This window comes from Mustela erminea, chromosome 11 (genome assembly GCF_009829155.1).
Source record: "Mustela erminea isolate mMusErm1 chromosome 11, mMusErm1.Pri, whole genome shotgun sequence".
NCBI classification, from domain to species: domain Eukaryota; kingdom Metazoa; phylum Chordata; class Mammalia; order Carnivora; family Mustelidae; genus Mustela; species Mustela erminea.
In genome coordinates, this window is record NC_045624.1 from 4,825,911 (window position 1) to 4,840,329 (window position 14,419).

The 14,419-nt window shown below is 37.9% G+C and overlaps 1 protein-coding gene across 19 annotated transcripts in view; it reads left to right on the forward strand.

The window, feature by feature from the left end:
• Window positions 1-14,419, forward strand: part of KMT2C (lysine methyltransferase 2C) — a 270,498-nt gene that overhangs the window by 170,198 nt on the left and 85,881 nt on the right. For 18 of the 19 annotated variants that reach the window (XR_004276659.1, XM_032303952.1, XM_032303959.1 and 15 more), the window contains exons 14-16: window positions 602-1,311; window positions 11,362-11,481; window positions 13,950-14,066. Coding sequence is in view for 18 of the 19 variants with exons in the window: in XM_032303952.1 (XP_032159843.1) it covers window positions 602-1,311; window positions 11,362-11,481; window positions 13,950-14,066 (947 nt within the window). In the remaining variant the exon portion in view is untranslated. The remainder of the gene's footprint in view (window positions 1-601; window positions 1,312-11,361; window positions 11,482-13,949; window positions 14,067-14,419) is intronic. The other variant, XM_032303963.1, reaches the window with a different exon arrangement.

Genomic DNA, 14,419 nt, shown 5'->3' on the forward strand with positions numbered 1-14,419 from the left:
AAAGAGGGGGAAGCAGGCTCCCCACTGAGCAGAGAGCCTGATGCGGGGCTCGATCCCAGGACCCTGGGATCATGACCTGAGTCGAAGGCAGAGGCTTCAACCCACTGAGCCACCCAGGCTCCCCTAGTCTTTACTTTTTAACTTAGATACCTCATGTAACTTCAGTGAGCCTCATTTTTCTAGCTGTTGAAAGAGTGTAACTTTACCTACAGAATTGTTAATCTTTTTGTAATTGTTCAAATTGTAAAACATATATGCTTAATAGAATTTTATTAGAAATTCTGTTTTAAATATTTTTAACAGAAACCACCTTAAACTCTGGGGATCCTATTAAGGTGATGTTTTTATAGCTTTTCTGGCCTGATCTGTGACCAGTTGTAATTCATAAATCTTGGTGTATTTTGGTCTTTATTAATTTTAAATGGTTTTCTTGATGAATACCTTCTGATTTAAGTTAGGATGTTAACCATAAGTGTGCTTTGGAAATTCATTGTCTCCCTTCTCCCCCCTTTTCCTGCCCAAGTCTATTATTTTTAAGCCCCCAAATTTTTAGATTTTAAATTTATAAGTACATTAACATAATATATTCCAAATTTTGTAGAATCCTTCCAAGATAAAATGAATCCTGAAATGGAAAATCAGATTTCTCATGAAACTGATAGTGAAGAAATGGAAATGTCTTCTAAAGTGATACATGTTTGTGAAGATCAAAATGAAAACAAAATGGAAGTGACAGAAAATGTCGACGTCCACGCACAGCAGATCATTGTGCGGCACGAGGACCCGCGGTTAGAGGACCCCGGAATGTTGACGTCTGCAGAAGAATCACGGCCTCCAAAACTGACCATTGAGTCTGCCGCCGTTCCACCAGATGCCGTAGGGTCCTCATGTGAGGAAGGTCCTGCTTTATGTCCTAAGGAGCAGCCGCCTGTAGAAAGGGTAGAAGAAGAAACAGAACAGAAACCAAGTTCCGGCTCTTCCACTGCCTTTACGGACTTTGAAATGGCTCCTGCCGTCGAGGGCTGCGTGAAAGATGGTTTATGCCAAGAAGACAAACCTGTGAAATTACCACCCGAGACAGAGCTGTCATTTGTGTCTGCCACAGACGTAAGCAAGGCACATGTGTCTTCCTCTCCGCTTTCTTCAGACTTGCCTTCCCATGACATACTGCACACTTACCCTTCAACCCTCAATGCTTCTGTTGGAAACATTCTGCCGACAACGTATATCTCCGTCACTCCAAAAATCGGCATGGGTAAACCAGCTATTACCAAAAGAAAATTTTCTCCTGGTAGACCTCGGTCCAAACAGGTAGGGTGATTTTAATGATAAGGACAGAAAAATCTATTGGAGCAATTACATAAAATAAGGCGTATGTGGAACTTTGGTTTGGAGGGTTATTTTTCCTGTTTCCAGGTAGAACTTAGATGTAATGTTGACCAAAGTGGCCATTTTTTTTTTAAAAGCTATGATGAAGACTAATTTATTAAACTTAAAGTGATCTTATTCAGAATTCACCTTGGTTGGGACATACAAATGCAACCTATGTGATTACAGTTTCTAATAGAAAGCACTTAAATTTTGACATTCTATACCACAGTAACAGTAGAGCCTTAAAGAAGCAGTAAGTTTGAGGTATATTGTAACTAACATTTATTTTTTCCCTCTACAGTATTTGTTTATTGATATTATTCTTTGCCTAACTTTTTAACTGCTTAAGCATCAAAATTTACTAAGAGAGTTTTTCACGGTGCGTTTTTCTCATTTGGATTTTTCTGTTAATTGCTAACTTTGTGACCTCTCCCCCACCCCCAAGCTAGGATTTCCTTCAGTGTTTTCATGGAAGAGTCTTAGAATTGCATTCTTGGTCCTTGGGCTGTGAGGGGAGTTCTTCCCCTGACCTGGGTGGTGTGGTTAAGTTTCAGTTCTTTTTAGTGGAATTTAAGTGAAACTAACTAGAAAACAAAGTGAGACACTGTAGCTAAGATTCATTTATTCTACAACATTTCTACTTTCTGTAATTGTTATAAAATGGCAAGATAATCAAACAGTGCAGTGTTTAGTCACAATGGTACTTTGAACTTTCAAGTCTCATGATTTAAATTGCTTCCAGTGATTAAAGTTTGACATTCTAGTAGTATCGTCTTGATCTTGATCATCCAATTTTGGAATCCGAAGCAAAGTAGAAAAATAGAATTTTATTGTAATGTGAATATTAGTCTCCTCTAAATTCCAGATATAGCTTATTCCCTAAGGCGGCCAGCTAACACACCCGAGGCACAGTGGCCGGGTGGGAGAGAGCGGTTTCTTGGTGGCAAAGACAATGCAGTGACCCAAGACACTCCTTCCTGTAGGCCTTTCTCTGAGTATTTTCCATGATACTTATTTTATGTTCTCCCAGGAGAGGGTTTTCTTCTCAAACCAGTTCATCTCCTTACTCTTGTTTTCTTTTTTTGAAATAATTGTTAAGTAACAGTTACGTGGTTTGGGCTCTGAAGAAACGTTAGCCATGAAATTTCAGTCTCGAATTCAATTTTGGTTCCGATATTTACATTCTTCGAGAGAATGCATCATGAATCTTCTTGTCCAGTTTCACTCTATAGAGACTTCTGTTGCAACTGAGAAACCATTAGGATTATTTTGGTGTTGACTTAATGTCCTAAGATCTGTGTGCTTGTGAGTCTGAGTGTGTGTTAATGTGTGTGTTTGAGAGCGTCTTCCAGGTTTGTCTCATTCATGTGTCCTAACATTTGTCATCACTTCTGCTGTATTCTCTTTCAGTTCCCAATTCTTGTACTATCCTACTTTCTGTTGAGTTGCCATTGTCTCATTACTGCTTCTTAATTTGCTGCTAATCTCATAAACAGTCTCTAGGCACGTTCAGCCCGTCAGCTTGGTCTTCATTGTGTGGCCGACAGCCTTCACTTGGCGACGCGTAGCTCGCTAGTACATTGCTGTTTTTGTGGAGTATAGATTGGATAGAACAAGACAGCTCTTTAGTTTTTATCATTGCTGAGGTACTGAGGTCATAACTTCCAGGGAATACTGCAGTGTTTATCTTTATGTTGGCAGTCCTGAAGTCTGTCACTCGGTTGTATGAATTTCTTTGATGTCAAGAATTCCTGTGTTGTATCTTTGGTTCGTGTTTATTTTGCGTATTCTTGTAGTGCGGACTGGATATAAAATGAGATGGATGTTTATGGCAACGATTGTGATATAAGCAAGATTCTTTGCTGTGTTCTGATTATTAACATCAGTAGAGTTTCCATATTTTGTTGAAGGTTCTCTGGTCTTTAACGGTATAATGAAGCCTTTCTGAACAAACGAACTGCACATTTCATTGGTTAAATTGTTTCATAGCCATCAAGTCTTTATGTTTATTTCAACCATTTTCTAATATTATGTGAGCTTTTCTAAAGAATTCACTTAGAAATTAAATGAATACTTTAATTAGAAACAGAAAATTTGAAAGCTTTAGAATTTAAGGTGTCAGCTAATGATTGGATTATTGAAATGTTTTTTGGAGAAGGGAGTTAGCCAGTAGAAGGGTAGGCCAGTGCTGTCTAACAGAGATAGAATGCAAGCCTCATAGATCTACACTTGATCTTAGCCAAAAGGCCAAGAAGCAATCGATCTAATTTAAAAATTTCTAATAGTCCCACTTAAAAGTAAAAATAAGCAGGTGAAATAAATTTTAGTGTTTTAACTTAATATATAAAAATATGTTAGCATTTAATCTTTTGTATGTTATATAATAAATATATATAACAAAAATATAATTACATAAAAATATGTAACTCTATAATACATAGTATATGTAAAAATAATTATGCATATGATAAAAGTTATTAATGTGATATTTTACATTTACTTTTCATGCTAAGTGTTCAAGATCTGGTTTCCCACTACATAATTAGAAGTCTTTTGTAGCCTCATGACTGATGGCTATCTTACTGGATAATGCAAGAGCAGACATTTTTAAAAACAGGAAAATTTTAGTTCCAAAAGGAACTACATTGGAAAAGAAATGCCAGCGGAATTAAAGAGTGATAAATTAAGAATGGTGCTCTGTTTTCACTACTTTTAAGTACTGAAGTAGAAATAGTCTACGCCCTCCAGTTGCTCATAGGACATATTTTAATACGGATGATAAAAATGATTTGTTGTAGCAACAACTCATTTTGTATTTTCAGTGTATATTAGATTGTCAGTATAGAAGCCCTACATATGCACACATATATGTTCATGTGCTCTTACATACATACATATGAGTACATATATGTGAGTATGTGTAGTGATTCTGGAGTGTGGATGGGTATATCACCATTCTGAGTCTGACATGTCAGGACTCAGACCATGGAATCTATATAGGATTATTTTCCCTTTAGAAGAAATTGATCATTGAAGGTTAGTGTTTTATATTACACTTTTTATGTGGAAGAGTTTAGGTGTTATTTATATATGTTATATGTTCTTCATGAGCTGTTTGAAGTACATCTTGAATATGTGGTTCACAGCCTTCCTTACTAGAGAAACAGTAACGTAAGTTTTCCTGATGGTTGTGGATAGAAAAAGTTCCTTTTTCTTTTTTGTTTCCTTTCTCATTTCGACAGAGGATTTCATAAAGATAGGGAGAAGAGTGCAGACATGGGGGAGGAGAAGGGAGCTGGAGCAGCGACCGGCGGCCGGCCCGCTGGACATGGCTTCACATAAACTGTGCCAGTGAACCAGTTGGCTTTTCTTTCTTTCATCCTTTATTGAAGTTATTTTTTAATACAGATTTTAGCGTTTCATTTTTTCAGTATTTTTATGGGTATATCCACTTAGTACCTTAGGTTTGGAAAAGTCATTATTGGCCAACTGCATGTTATAATTGCCTGGGGAGCCTTAAAACATATCAGTGCAATGACCCCACCCTGCGCTAGTTAAACCAGCCCTACAGTTGTCTTTGCCGTTAGCCCTGGAAGTCGAGTCCTGAGTTAGAGAGATGGGCTACTCATTGCTACTTTTATGCATATGACTGACTTCAAGAACTACTCTTAAAAAGCAGTGGAAAAGAGGATGGAACCATTTTTTATTTCAACATGTCAAATAACAGTGTGTTTTTCATTTTCTACTTATTTCTCTCATTCCAAAGTTGTATTTATCCATTTTAATTTGGAAAATCTGAGATAATAGTAATCTCAGCCCATTTTCTGTTATTTATCCTATTTGTATCACTTTCTTTTATGGAAAAATATTGGATATAACCACATCACAAGTGCTTCAGACACTTGTGTACTACGTGCTTTCATGATGGTATTCAAAGAAGTTTGTTAAACCTAGGGAATATGTTTTATTGAAATATTTAATATTTCAGTGAAATTTCATAAAAGTGAACATAAGTACTCAGCTATATTTTGAAAACTTTCAAATTCTAGGAATTTTTTCATTTCATTTTTTATTATAGCTCTCTGTTTTTTGTTGCTGAAATCTTATATATGGAAAACTTAGAGATTTCCATTAAGTTCTGAGACTGAAATTTATTGAGGTGTTCTCAGAAAGTGAAATTTCTTCAGTATATGAAGTTTCCAAGGATAGTACTCTATTAGATCATCTTTTCCATTACATTGTGAGGTGGATATTTTATTTTTTATTAATTTAACTAATTTTATTACGAGCCATAAAATTTTATAACATTCTTGTCTACTGCAATAGCATTTTGAATGAAATGTTTTGAGTTAACAAATCAGTTTCATAATCTATTCCTGTGAGAGAAAAACAAACCTACTGGTCAGTGAGCTTTAGAGGATTGTAGTTTTATTAACAGTCGCAAGTAAGCACTTTCTCTTTTAAAATAGTGGACACCATTTCTGACTTGTAAACAAATCCTTTAGTAAGAGGCACTGTTGATTTTTTAAAAATTTTTTAAGGCTAAAAAAGGCGTATCTATAAATCATACTGTCCAAATAAGGAGAAGTTTAGTTCTTTATTAAATTATTTCATATCCAGCTTTAAAATGTTTGGACTTTTGAGGCATTGCTCGCTATAACACATCACAACGGCACTCACTAAAAGGAAAGAAATTACCCCATGTAGTTTTAATTGTCCCTTCTTGGATACCTATTCGGTAAGGTAAAACCTATATTTTGATACTTTGTCTTAGAATCTATTGAGGGTTTCATTAGTAAACAGAAACATATTTTGTTTTCTCTGTGGAGAATAAAGGGTGCACTGTAGTTGCCCAGATTATTTTCCACTTACATTCTTCTAGTCTAAATACTATGTTGCCTTTTAAAAAAGTGACTTTTAAGAAGTATTTTGTATTGTTTACATCATTTCTTACTGTAACCAATACCAGGAAGGATCGGCTAATACAGGTTTAGCATGCGCGTTTCCGTAGTGCAGTTACTTGGATTCAGATCCTTATTTCCCATTATTGTCTGTGTGACACCAAGCTCGTTACCTTGTCGACTGTCCTGTTTCTTCATCTGTAAAACTACATCATATGGTTGATGTTGGCATTTAATAGTAACACATACACAGCACCTGACCCATGGCAAGTGGTAGTCATGCCCTGCTTGCTTTCTTGAGTTGCAGAGTAACACAGATATTCTGTGAAAACGACGGCTCGAGGAGACAAGAATCTGTATTAAACGTAGCTCTGGAGAACCAATCAGATCGACTGATACTTGTTTGTACTGAAATGTGCCAACAAAAATATAGTCCTTGGGTGGGTCGGACACCGGTCTCAGTAAATACGGTGTGTAGTAGGTTTCTCGAGTTCAAAGCCAAGTAATGGCTGCACAGATGTTGGAACTGAACAGCCTATTAATTCTACTCCGTGTGATATGGGCTGCTGGAGAGGAAACCCTGGGTACTATGGAGAAGCAGAGGCATGAGAAGAAACTCAGCTCAGGCTTGGGTGCGGTGCAGCTGAAGTCCAGGAAACACTGCTCTAAATCACTGAGAAGCTCTAGTTTTAAACCTAAAAAATATCTAGCCCTCTCAGTGGCGAGCTGCAAACACGTACAGATCAGAAGCGTCCCTTTCCTCTTGGTTTCCTTGTGCCTATTGTGGTATTTCTGAAGCCATCACCAACACCATTGCTAGCACCAGCCAGATTCACATTCCTAAATTATTGAAGGCTAAAGCTGGCAACAGCTGTTTTTGTACTTTTATAGCATCTTATCAGAGCACTGTCAAGGACTAAATTTCTTGTTCCAGTTGATGTTGAACTCAGTTTTGTATATAGGACTTACTTACGTGAAAAGAATTCTGTAAGTCATAGAAATGAGTCGCTGTTGTGGCTATAATGTACATGAGTGACTGTATGTACCGAAAAGGAATCACAGATGCTTAGGTTTACTGTTTCTCTTGCTGGTCGTCCCCTCTGCTCCCCATCGTTCTCGCTTTCTCTAAATCAGACTCACCCTTCAGTAGTAGCCTTGGTTTCACAGAGCGTGTTGGGCGAGGCTGGCTGGACCTGAGTGAGGGGGACTCGGAGGTGTGAAGTCTGCCCAGGAGGCCCCAAACCTCTGCCTTGAAACTTCTTCAGTAGATCCGGATACTCTTGGGCTCTAATAATGACAATGATCATATTTAACCACCAGCAACAGGATTGGGCTTCTCATCATAGAAAGTTGACCATAATATCCTTTGCTCCACGTGCCATTACTGTTTCCGTTGTATAATTCACCAGGTTGATAAATTTACTCAAGAAGTTGGCCTCAGGTAGAAAGAAGCTTAGTATCAGCTTTTTTTTTTTTTTTTAAGATTTTATTTATTTATTTGACCCACAGAGATCACAAGTAGGCAGAGAGGCAGGCGGGGGGGTGGGGGGAAGAGAAGCAGGCCCCCTGCCGAGCAGAGAGCCCAGGACCCTAGAATCATGACCTGAGCTGAAAGCAGAGGCTTTAACCCCCTGAACCACCCAGGCGCCCCAGCTTAGTATCAGCCTTAAACAGGTTTTGGGGTCAGTCATTATTGTTAGGATCTAATTGAATCTCAGCCATACAGGGTTTTGTGGGTTTTTTTTTTTTTTTTAAGTTTCTGTAGGATTTGATAGCAAGTTGCTTCTCTTCAGCTGTCTTCATAGCTTAGTTTCCTGATGGCTACATTTTGAAACCTTTCACTTATGATTCATTTTATAATAGTGCATTGGATGGATTAGTAATTTTTTTTAAAGTGAGGAAATTCAGGAATGTAGGCTATATCTAATGGGGGAATTAGTATGTTTCATACTATAATGCTTGTTGATGCACTTATGCATCTAAAAAAAATGCCCAGTGGGAAAAAACAGGCATTCAATAAGCATTGAATAGAATGCTTAACAGTGAACAAAAAGAATAGTCTTTTCTCATCAAGCTTCTAGTCGGGTGGGAAGAAATAAATACAAATGTAGTAAGTATAAATTTAAGTGTAACAACAGTATAAACCTGTTTCAGGAGACAGGGAAGTTGACCTCTGAACTGTCTGTGTAAATTCTTTTTCATCAAAGCTGAGATCTGTAGGATAATTTATAACTGCACTTGGCAATTATAGCTGTATTTTAGTTTTAAGGTCTAAAGAATATATTAGGTAATTTCTTCATTGTCAAAACATCTAAGTATGATCATAATTTTTCTCCAGTTCCTATAAAATTGCACACAATCTATCTTCCAGTGTCTTATGATAATACACTTATTAAAATTCATAATGTAATTACCCAAGCTTTTATTATGTAAGTTCTTCATAGCAGTTGAATGGTTTTCTAATTATTCCTGAAATGGCCCAAACATTGTTGACCTGCGGAGCCCTGCATTTTGTTCATCCATGTTCTACGAAGTGTAAATGTTTTTAAAATGAGACACAGTTTTGGCATCAAAGCTAACTTTTAAATTATGGTGAATATCATGTTATCTGAGAGTACAGCTTTTTATAGTATGTTTTAAGAGCCGTCTGCTGACATAACATTAAATGGTCCATCAAAAGGAATTTTATACAGTAGCCAAATATTATCAGAGAAAAGCCAATGGAAACATTGAGAGAACTAAATTGAGGTAACTCTTTCCCCCATTCTCTACCAGTAAATAACCAGAAACAGTAAAACATATGACCCCAAATTTCAGTCAGTGAAAAGATGCAAAACACCTTGTAAGGTAGAGGGCCGCGCAGCTGGAGCACTGAAGGAGAGCCTCTTCGCAGAGAAACGTCCCAGCCCATAGTGAGGAATCAGAGGGAGAACCATCCACTGGTTCTTGGAGGGTCGCCATTGCTCTGAGTCAGTCCGCCCCCGAGTGGCGAAGAGCTTGGCGTGTTTCAAGGAGCCCAGGGTAGCTGGGGCGGAACAGTCAAGAGGGGGCCACAAGAGGAGGTGGGAAAGAGGCACCAGGAAAGGTTTGCAGTGAAGTAAGGGCACTGGACAGGGTTGTAGCAAGGGAGTGTCTTGCTTGATTGGATTTCCAGTTTTTGCAAAGTCCCTCTGGCTGCTGTGTGGAGAAGGAAGGGCTTGAGGGAGACGCTGGGTGGGGAGAACCCGGTAGAGCAGCTGGCTGCGGGATTGAATATGCTGGTTTAAGGACGGTTTGGATTGAAGGAGTGGCAGGGGAGAATGATGAGGGGAAAGAACAGATCAGAGAACTCTGCATTTTCTGACCTGAGTCTGGGGCCCATTTCTAAAGATGGGCAAGGTGGTGAGATGGGACTGAGGAAGGGAGTGATTTTAGACGTGGTGAACCTGAGAGGTCTGGTGTGACGGAATGGGCGTGCTAAGGAGGAGGCTGAAAACCCTGCTAACTTCTCCAAGAACACGTGGGAACTAGAAATGTGAATTCGGGAGACAGCATCATCCGGGACGGTGTGTACAGCCCGAATGATAGATCACACCACTTGGGAAGAGACTCCAGAGAGAGGAAGATTGTCCCGGCCGCAGCCCTGGGAAGCACTGCGGCTTTGGAGGTCAGGTGGTGGAAGTGGACAGGAAGGTCAGCTAGGAAGGGCAGGGAAACTTTCACAGGTGTGCTGCCTTGAACCCGTCAGAACTGAATGGAGGACAGTTCGAGTACAGTGAGAAAAGAGAAAGGACTTCTGGCAGCATAAAGGTTACCCAGAGACCCTGGACGCAGCAGGGACGAAGACAGAGGTGTAGAGGCAAGTTGATCTGATACTGCCAAGTGAGGTCATTCACCTGTCAGTAAACTCAGGACCGCCACTCATTGAGCTTGACTGTAGGTTAATTAAAAGTGAAAGCAGTCTTTTCCTTGTGTGTATTTTTTTTTTCTCAAAATACTGTTAACTGCATTAACTATCTACTCCCCAAAGGGTAGTCAAACTCTTATTTTGGTTGGTTATTTAAATTCCTGGTAGTAGTTTTATGTGATTAATAGGCTGCTACTTGTTTGAGAATATTCTAGGAACCTGGTAAGTACTGTGTTTCTTAAGGTTGGGTCATTTAATTGGTAAAAGTTATAGCATGTGTTATGGAATTGCCTAATTCAAAATAGGTTTTTTATTGCTGGACATTTGTTTTGTGTTTTTCTTTAAAATGTTATCTTTGTGGAGTAGACTTTTTTATTTAGGCTCCTTAACATCATCATCAGATTAGCATAGGGTTTTGCTGAATGTGGTTATTAAGAAGTAAAATGTCTTATTTTCATTTGAACTATTTTAATAAGGTACTGTTTCTTGTATAAGTAACCAAGTATCTTAGGCATTTTAATTTGCAAATTTAGGACAATTTGCTTTAACATTTTTCACTGTACAAATTAGCCCCTTGAATGTAATGTAAGGTTAATAGTCCCTAAATAAAAATAAAAACCTTACTACCACTCGTGGTCCCTGGAAGGAGGAGTGGTTAAACCTTGGGCTTATAACGGATAACTGCATTTTAAGATTGCGAACTGACTTTCCATAGTTCGGAGCGAACGTGCTGTCGATTGCTCGTTTCCGATTGCATTTGCTTGCCCACTGCAGCAGGTGAACATAACGTTCGCTAAGGTTATTTCTCTTTTCCAGGGAGTGATAGTTGTTAGAAGAAACTAATCCCCAAGTAGTTTCTTATATATAAGTGTTAATTCTTAGAATTTAATTGACTTTTATGTTTTGGTTCTACAATTACAGTTCATGAGTCAATGTTGATGTCCTATAACCCTGATTCCTCATATGTTTCATTGCACTGATATTTCCATCTGAATAAAATATTTAATGTAAATTATAACTGCAAACATTTAAGCATATAGTCACTGTAAGCCATAAGCTTCCTTTCCCTATCTTGAAGCAATTTGTCCTAAATTTCCATACGTCTGCATTTGTTTTTGCTGTTCTAAAATTCCTCAGTTGCTGGCTTTGACCTTTTACGTTGCTGAGTTTTATACATCTATTTTCTCACCCGCCATATCCTAGGGGGCTTGGAGTACCCATAATACAGTGAGCCCACCTTCCTGGTCCCCAGACATTTCAGAAGGTCGGGAAATTTTTAAACCCCGGCAACTTCCTGGCAGTGCCATTTGGAGCATCAAAGTGGTAAATAAAATTGCATTTACCTTCATGTATCATTTCTTTCTGGTTGGTTTTGTCCAGGTAGAAGTTAAGAATTAAGCCTTTATTTTCTACATAAATGTGCAGATTCCAGAGCCACTTTTTTAATCTAAAAATTTTAGTATGAAGAGTCAACATGCTTGCACTTAAAAATCTGGATTAGGAGGAAATTATATTGCAATTTTCCATGACTGATTTCAAGTGTGAATTTTTAGTAACTTCTTTTTATGGTTGCTTCCTTTTATGTTGTAATTAACAGTGTTTCTGTGGGGGGGAAATCCTTGTTGCACAGGCTATAAAGTAATTTAGGACTTTCTCATTCATGATAATCATAAAATTTTGTTGCTTAGAAAAGAACAAAAGAAAACTGCACTAATCTTTATATGCTAATGGAGAAGAAATACCAGAATTGCAGCAGATTTCACTGTCTGCGTTAATAACCTCACAATTATAGGGTCTCTCATGTCATTGATGGAGGACTCTGCTAGTTCTTGGAGTAAGTTATGTAGACCGATGCATTTTAGAGGGTAAACAATAATGTGGAAAGTATTAGTCATCAAGTTAAAATATTTTACTACCTAGAGAAGATAATTTTCTTCATCTTCTGTATTCAATATTCTGGAATGAGGCTGTTTATTTTAGACTAATCAGGGATTTCAGAGGAGTTCTAGTTCTCCGTTTTCTGTCACTATTAGAACTCTTTCATCTCACTCTGATACGCAAGGTGTTCGAAGTAGAGATTGTTTTAAGACTATAAAAGATGTTTTGACAATTTTCTAGCAAGTACCACCAATTTTTACTTATTCTCACCTGTGTCCTTAGTTGCTGGGAGGAAAATAGATTATTATAGTCCTGATTTAATAATTGACTTAACCTAAAAAAAAAAATCTTTCATACTTATCAGCGGCAAAACTATCCAGTTCAGTCCTCCCTAACCCTTGTTCAGAAAAGCACAAGAGATCTAAAAGAGCAGTTTAAAAGAGCAAGGAGAGGCAATTTGTAATTCTTAACACTCAGGAGAAAAAAAGATTACCCCCTTTTTGTTTCTGTGTATCTGTTTTTATGCTCATATTATCACCATAAATTATCAACCTGGGAACTGTTGTGCTAAGTAGGTAATGAGTTCAGCATTTCAAACTACAATAAAAATGATACCAGTTGAAAATGTGACATATTTAAGTTATTATGGAAAAATCAGGAATTTCCTGATTATTTTAATTTTAGATACACAGAATATTAAAAGTAAGTGTTGATGTCAGACTTTTTCAGGAACTAATTCTTAAGTCTGGATATAAACAAGAAAACAATAGCAAATAACCCTAATATTTATTTGTTAAAATATCAGAGAATTTAATCTATTTCCTATAGAATATTTTTGTGTGGTGGGTAAAAGTTTAGATCAGTTATTTGCATTTCAAGTAAAATTATTATCCAGATGAGTTAAAGCAGGCTGTTTACCTTTTTATTAGCTTTCCTATAAACTTTAAATACATTATTCTCTAAATACTCTGGTAGAGTGAGGTACACCTGTTCAATTCATACAGAGAGCTATTGAATAGTAGGGAATTTGACAAGTTTAAGATGAAAAACATTGTTACACACTAGCAAAAATTAGCTTTCGTGCACTGTAGTAGCCGTGTGGAATACGGCTGAAGAACGTGGACCCTGGAGCTGGAGTGGCTAGCTCTAGATTTTGGATGAGCCACCTTTTTTTTTTTTTTTTTTTTTTTAAAGATTTTATTTATTCTTTTGACAGAGAGTGAGAGATCACAAGTAGGCAGAGAGGCAGGCAGGGGCGGTGGGGGGGGGGGAAGCAGGCTACCTGCAGAGCAGAGAGCCCGATGCCAGAGAGCCCGATGCTGGGCTCGATCCCAGGACCCTGAGTTGAAGGCAGCGGCTTAACCCACTGAGCCACCCAGGTGCCCTGACAAGTTACTTTTTTATCCCTCAGTGCATTTATCTCTAAAATGGGGTTAATAGATAGTACTGACCTGATGAGGTAGTCACAAGTGAAAGTGCTTAGACTAGCGTACAGCCCTTGGTCAGTGTATGTCAGCTGTTGCTGTAATTGCTGAGGGAACAGTTCGTGGGCGAGTCCTGGTACCTGCTCTGTATCGAATACAAATTGGATGGGGTTAGTGGATGTTGAGCCACACAGGATGTAGGATTAGGAGGGGGAAAAATAAGGCCAAGGTTTGCTGGTACAGGGCATTCACAAAACAGACCCAACATTTGATTCTAAGATCATAGGCATCTTAATGTTTATACTTTATACGTTGTATAATACATGTTGAAAGATAAAAATAAGCCTGGTTCTTAATATTTATCATCTAATCAGAATAAGAGAGAAGCAAGTATTTGTGTAACCTTTAATAAAATGTTTTATCTCACATTGGATTTAAAGTTCTTTCGGACTTTTGCAGAATGCTGATTTTTCCTTATCTGTTATGTAGGGCCGCGGGTCAGGATTTCCCGGGAAGCGGAGACCCCGTGGTGCAGGATTGTCAGGACGAGGTGGCAGAGGCAGGTCAAAACTGAAAAGTGGAATCGGGGCAGTTGTGTTACCTGGGGTAAGGCTCATTTCTCATATCCTTTATCTCTGCTATAATCCTTAATTTGTTGACTGGTGATGATTTCATTTGTAAAATTACTACATGGTAAGAGTCATAGAAATAAGCCAGAATATCTCATTTGCATTTCTCTCATGACTAATGATGTTGGTCACATTTTTAGGTGCTCATTGGAAACATTTTTTGATAAAGTCACTCTTCAGATATTTAGTACATTTCAAAAATTTGAATAGTATTTTTAACTTGCTCAGTTTTGTGTTTTATGTATTCTTGTCATGGTAAAGAACTTGATTGGTACAGCAAAGCTTTAATTTTGATGAAGTCACATTTATTAATTTTTTTCTTTTATGATT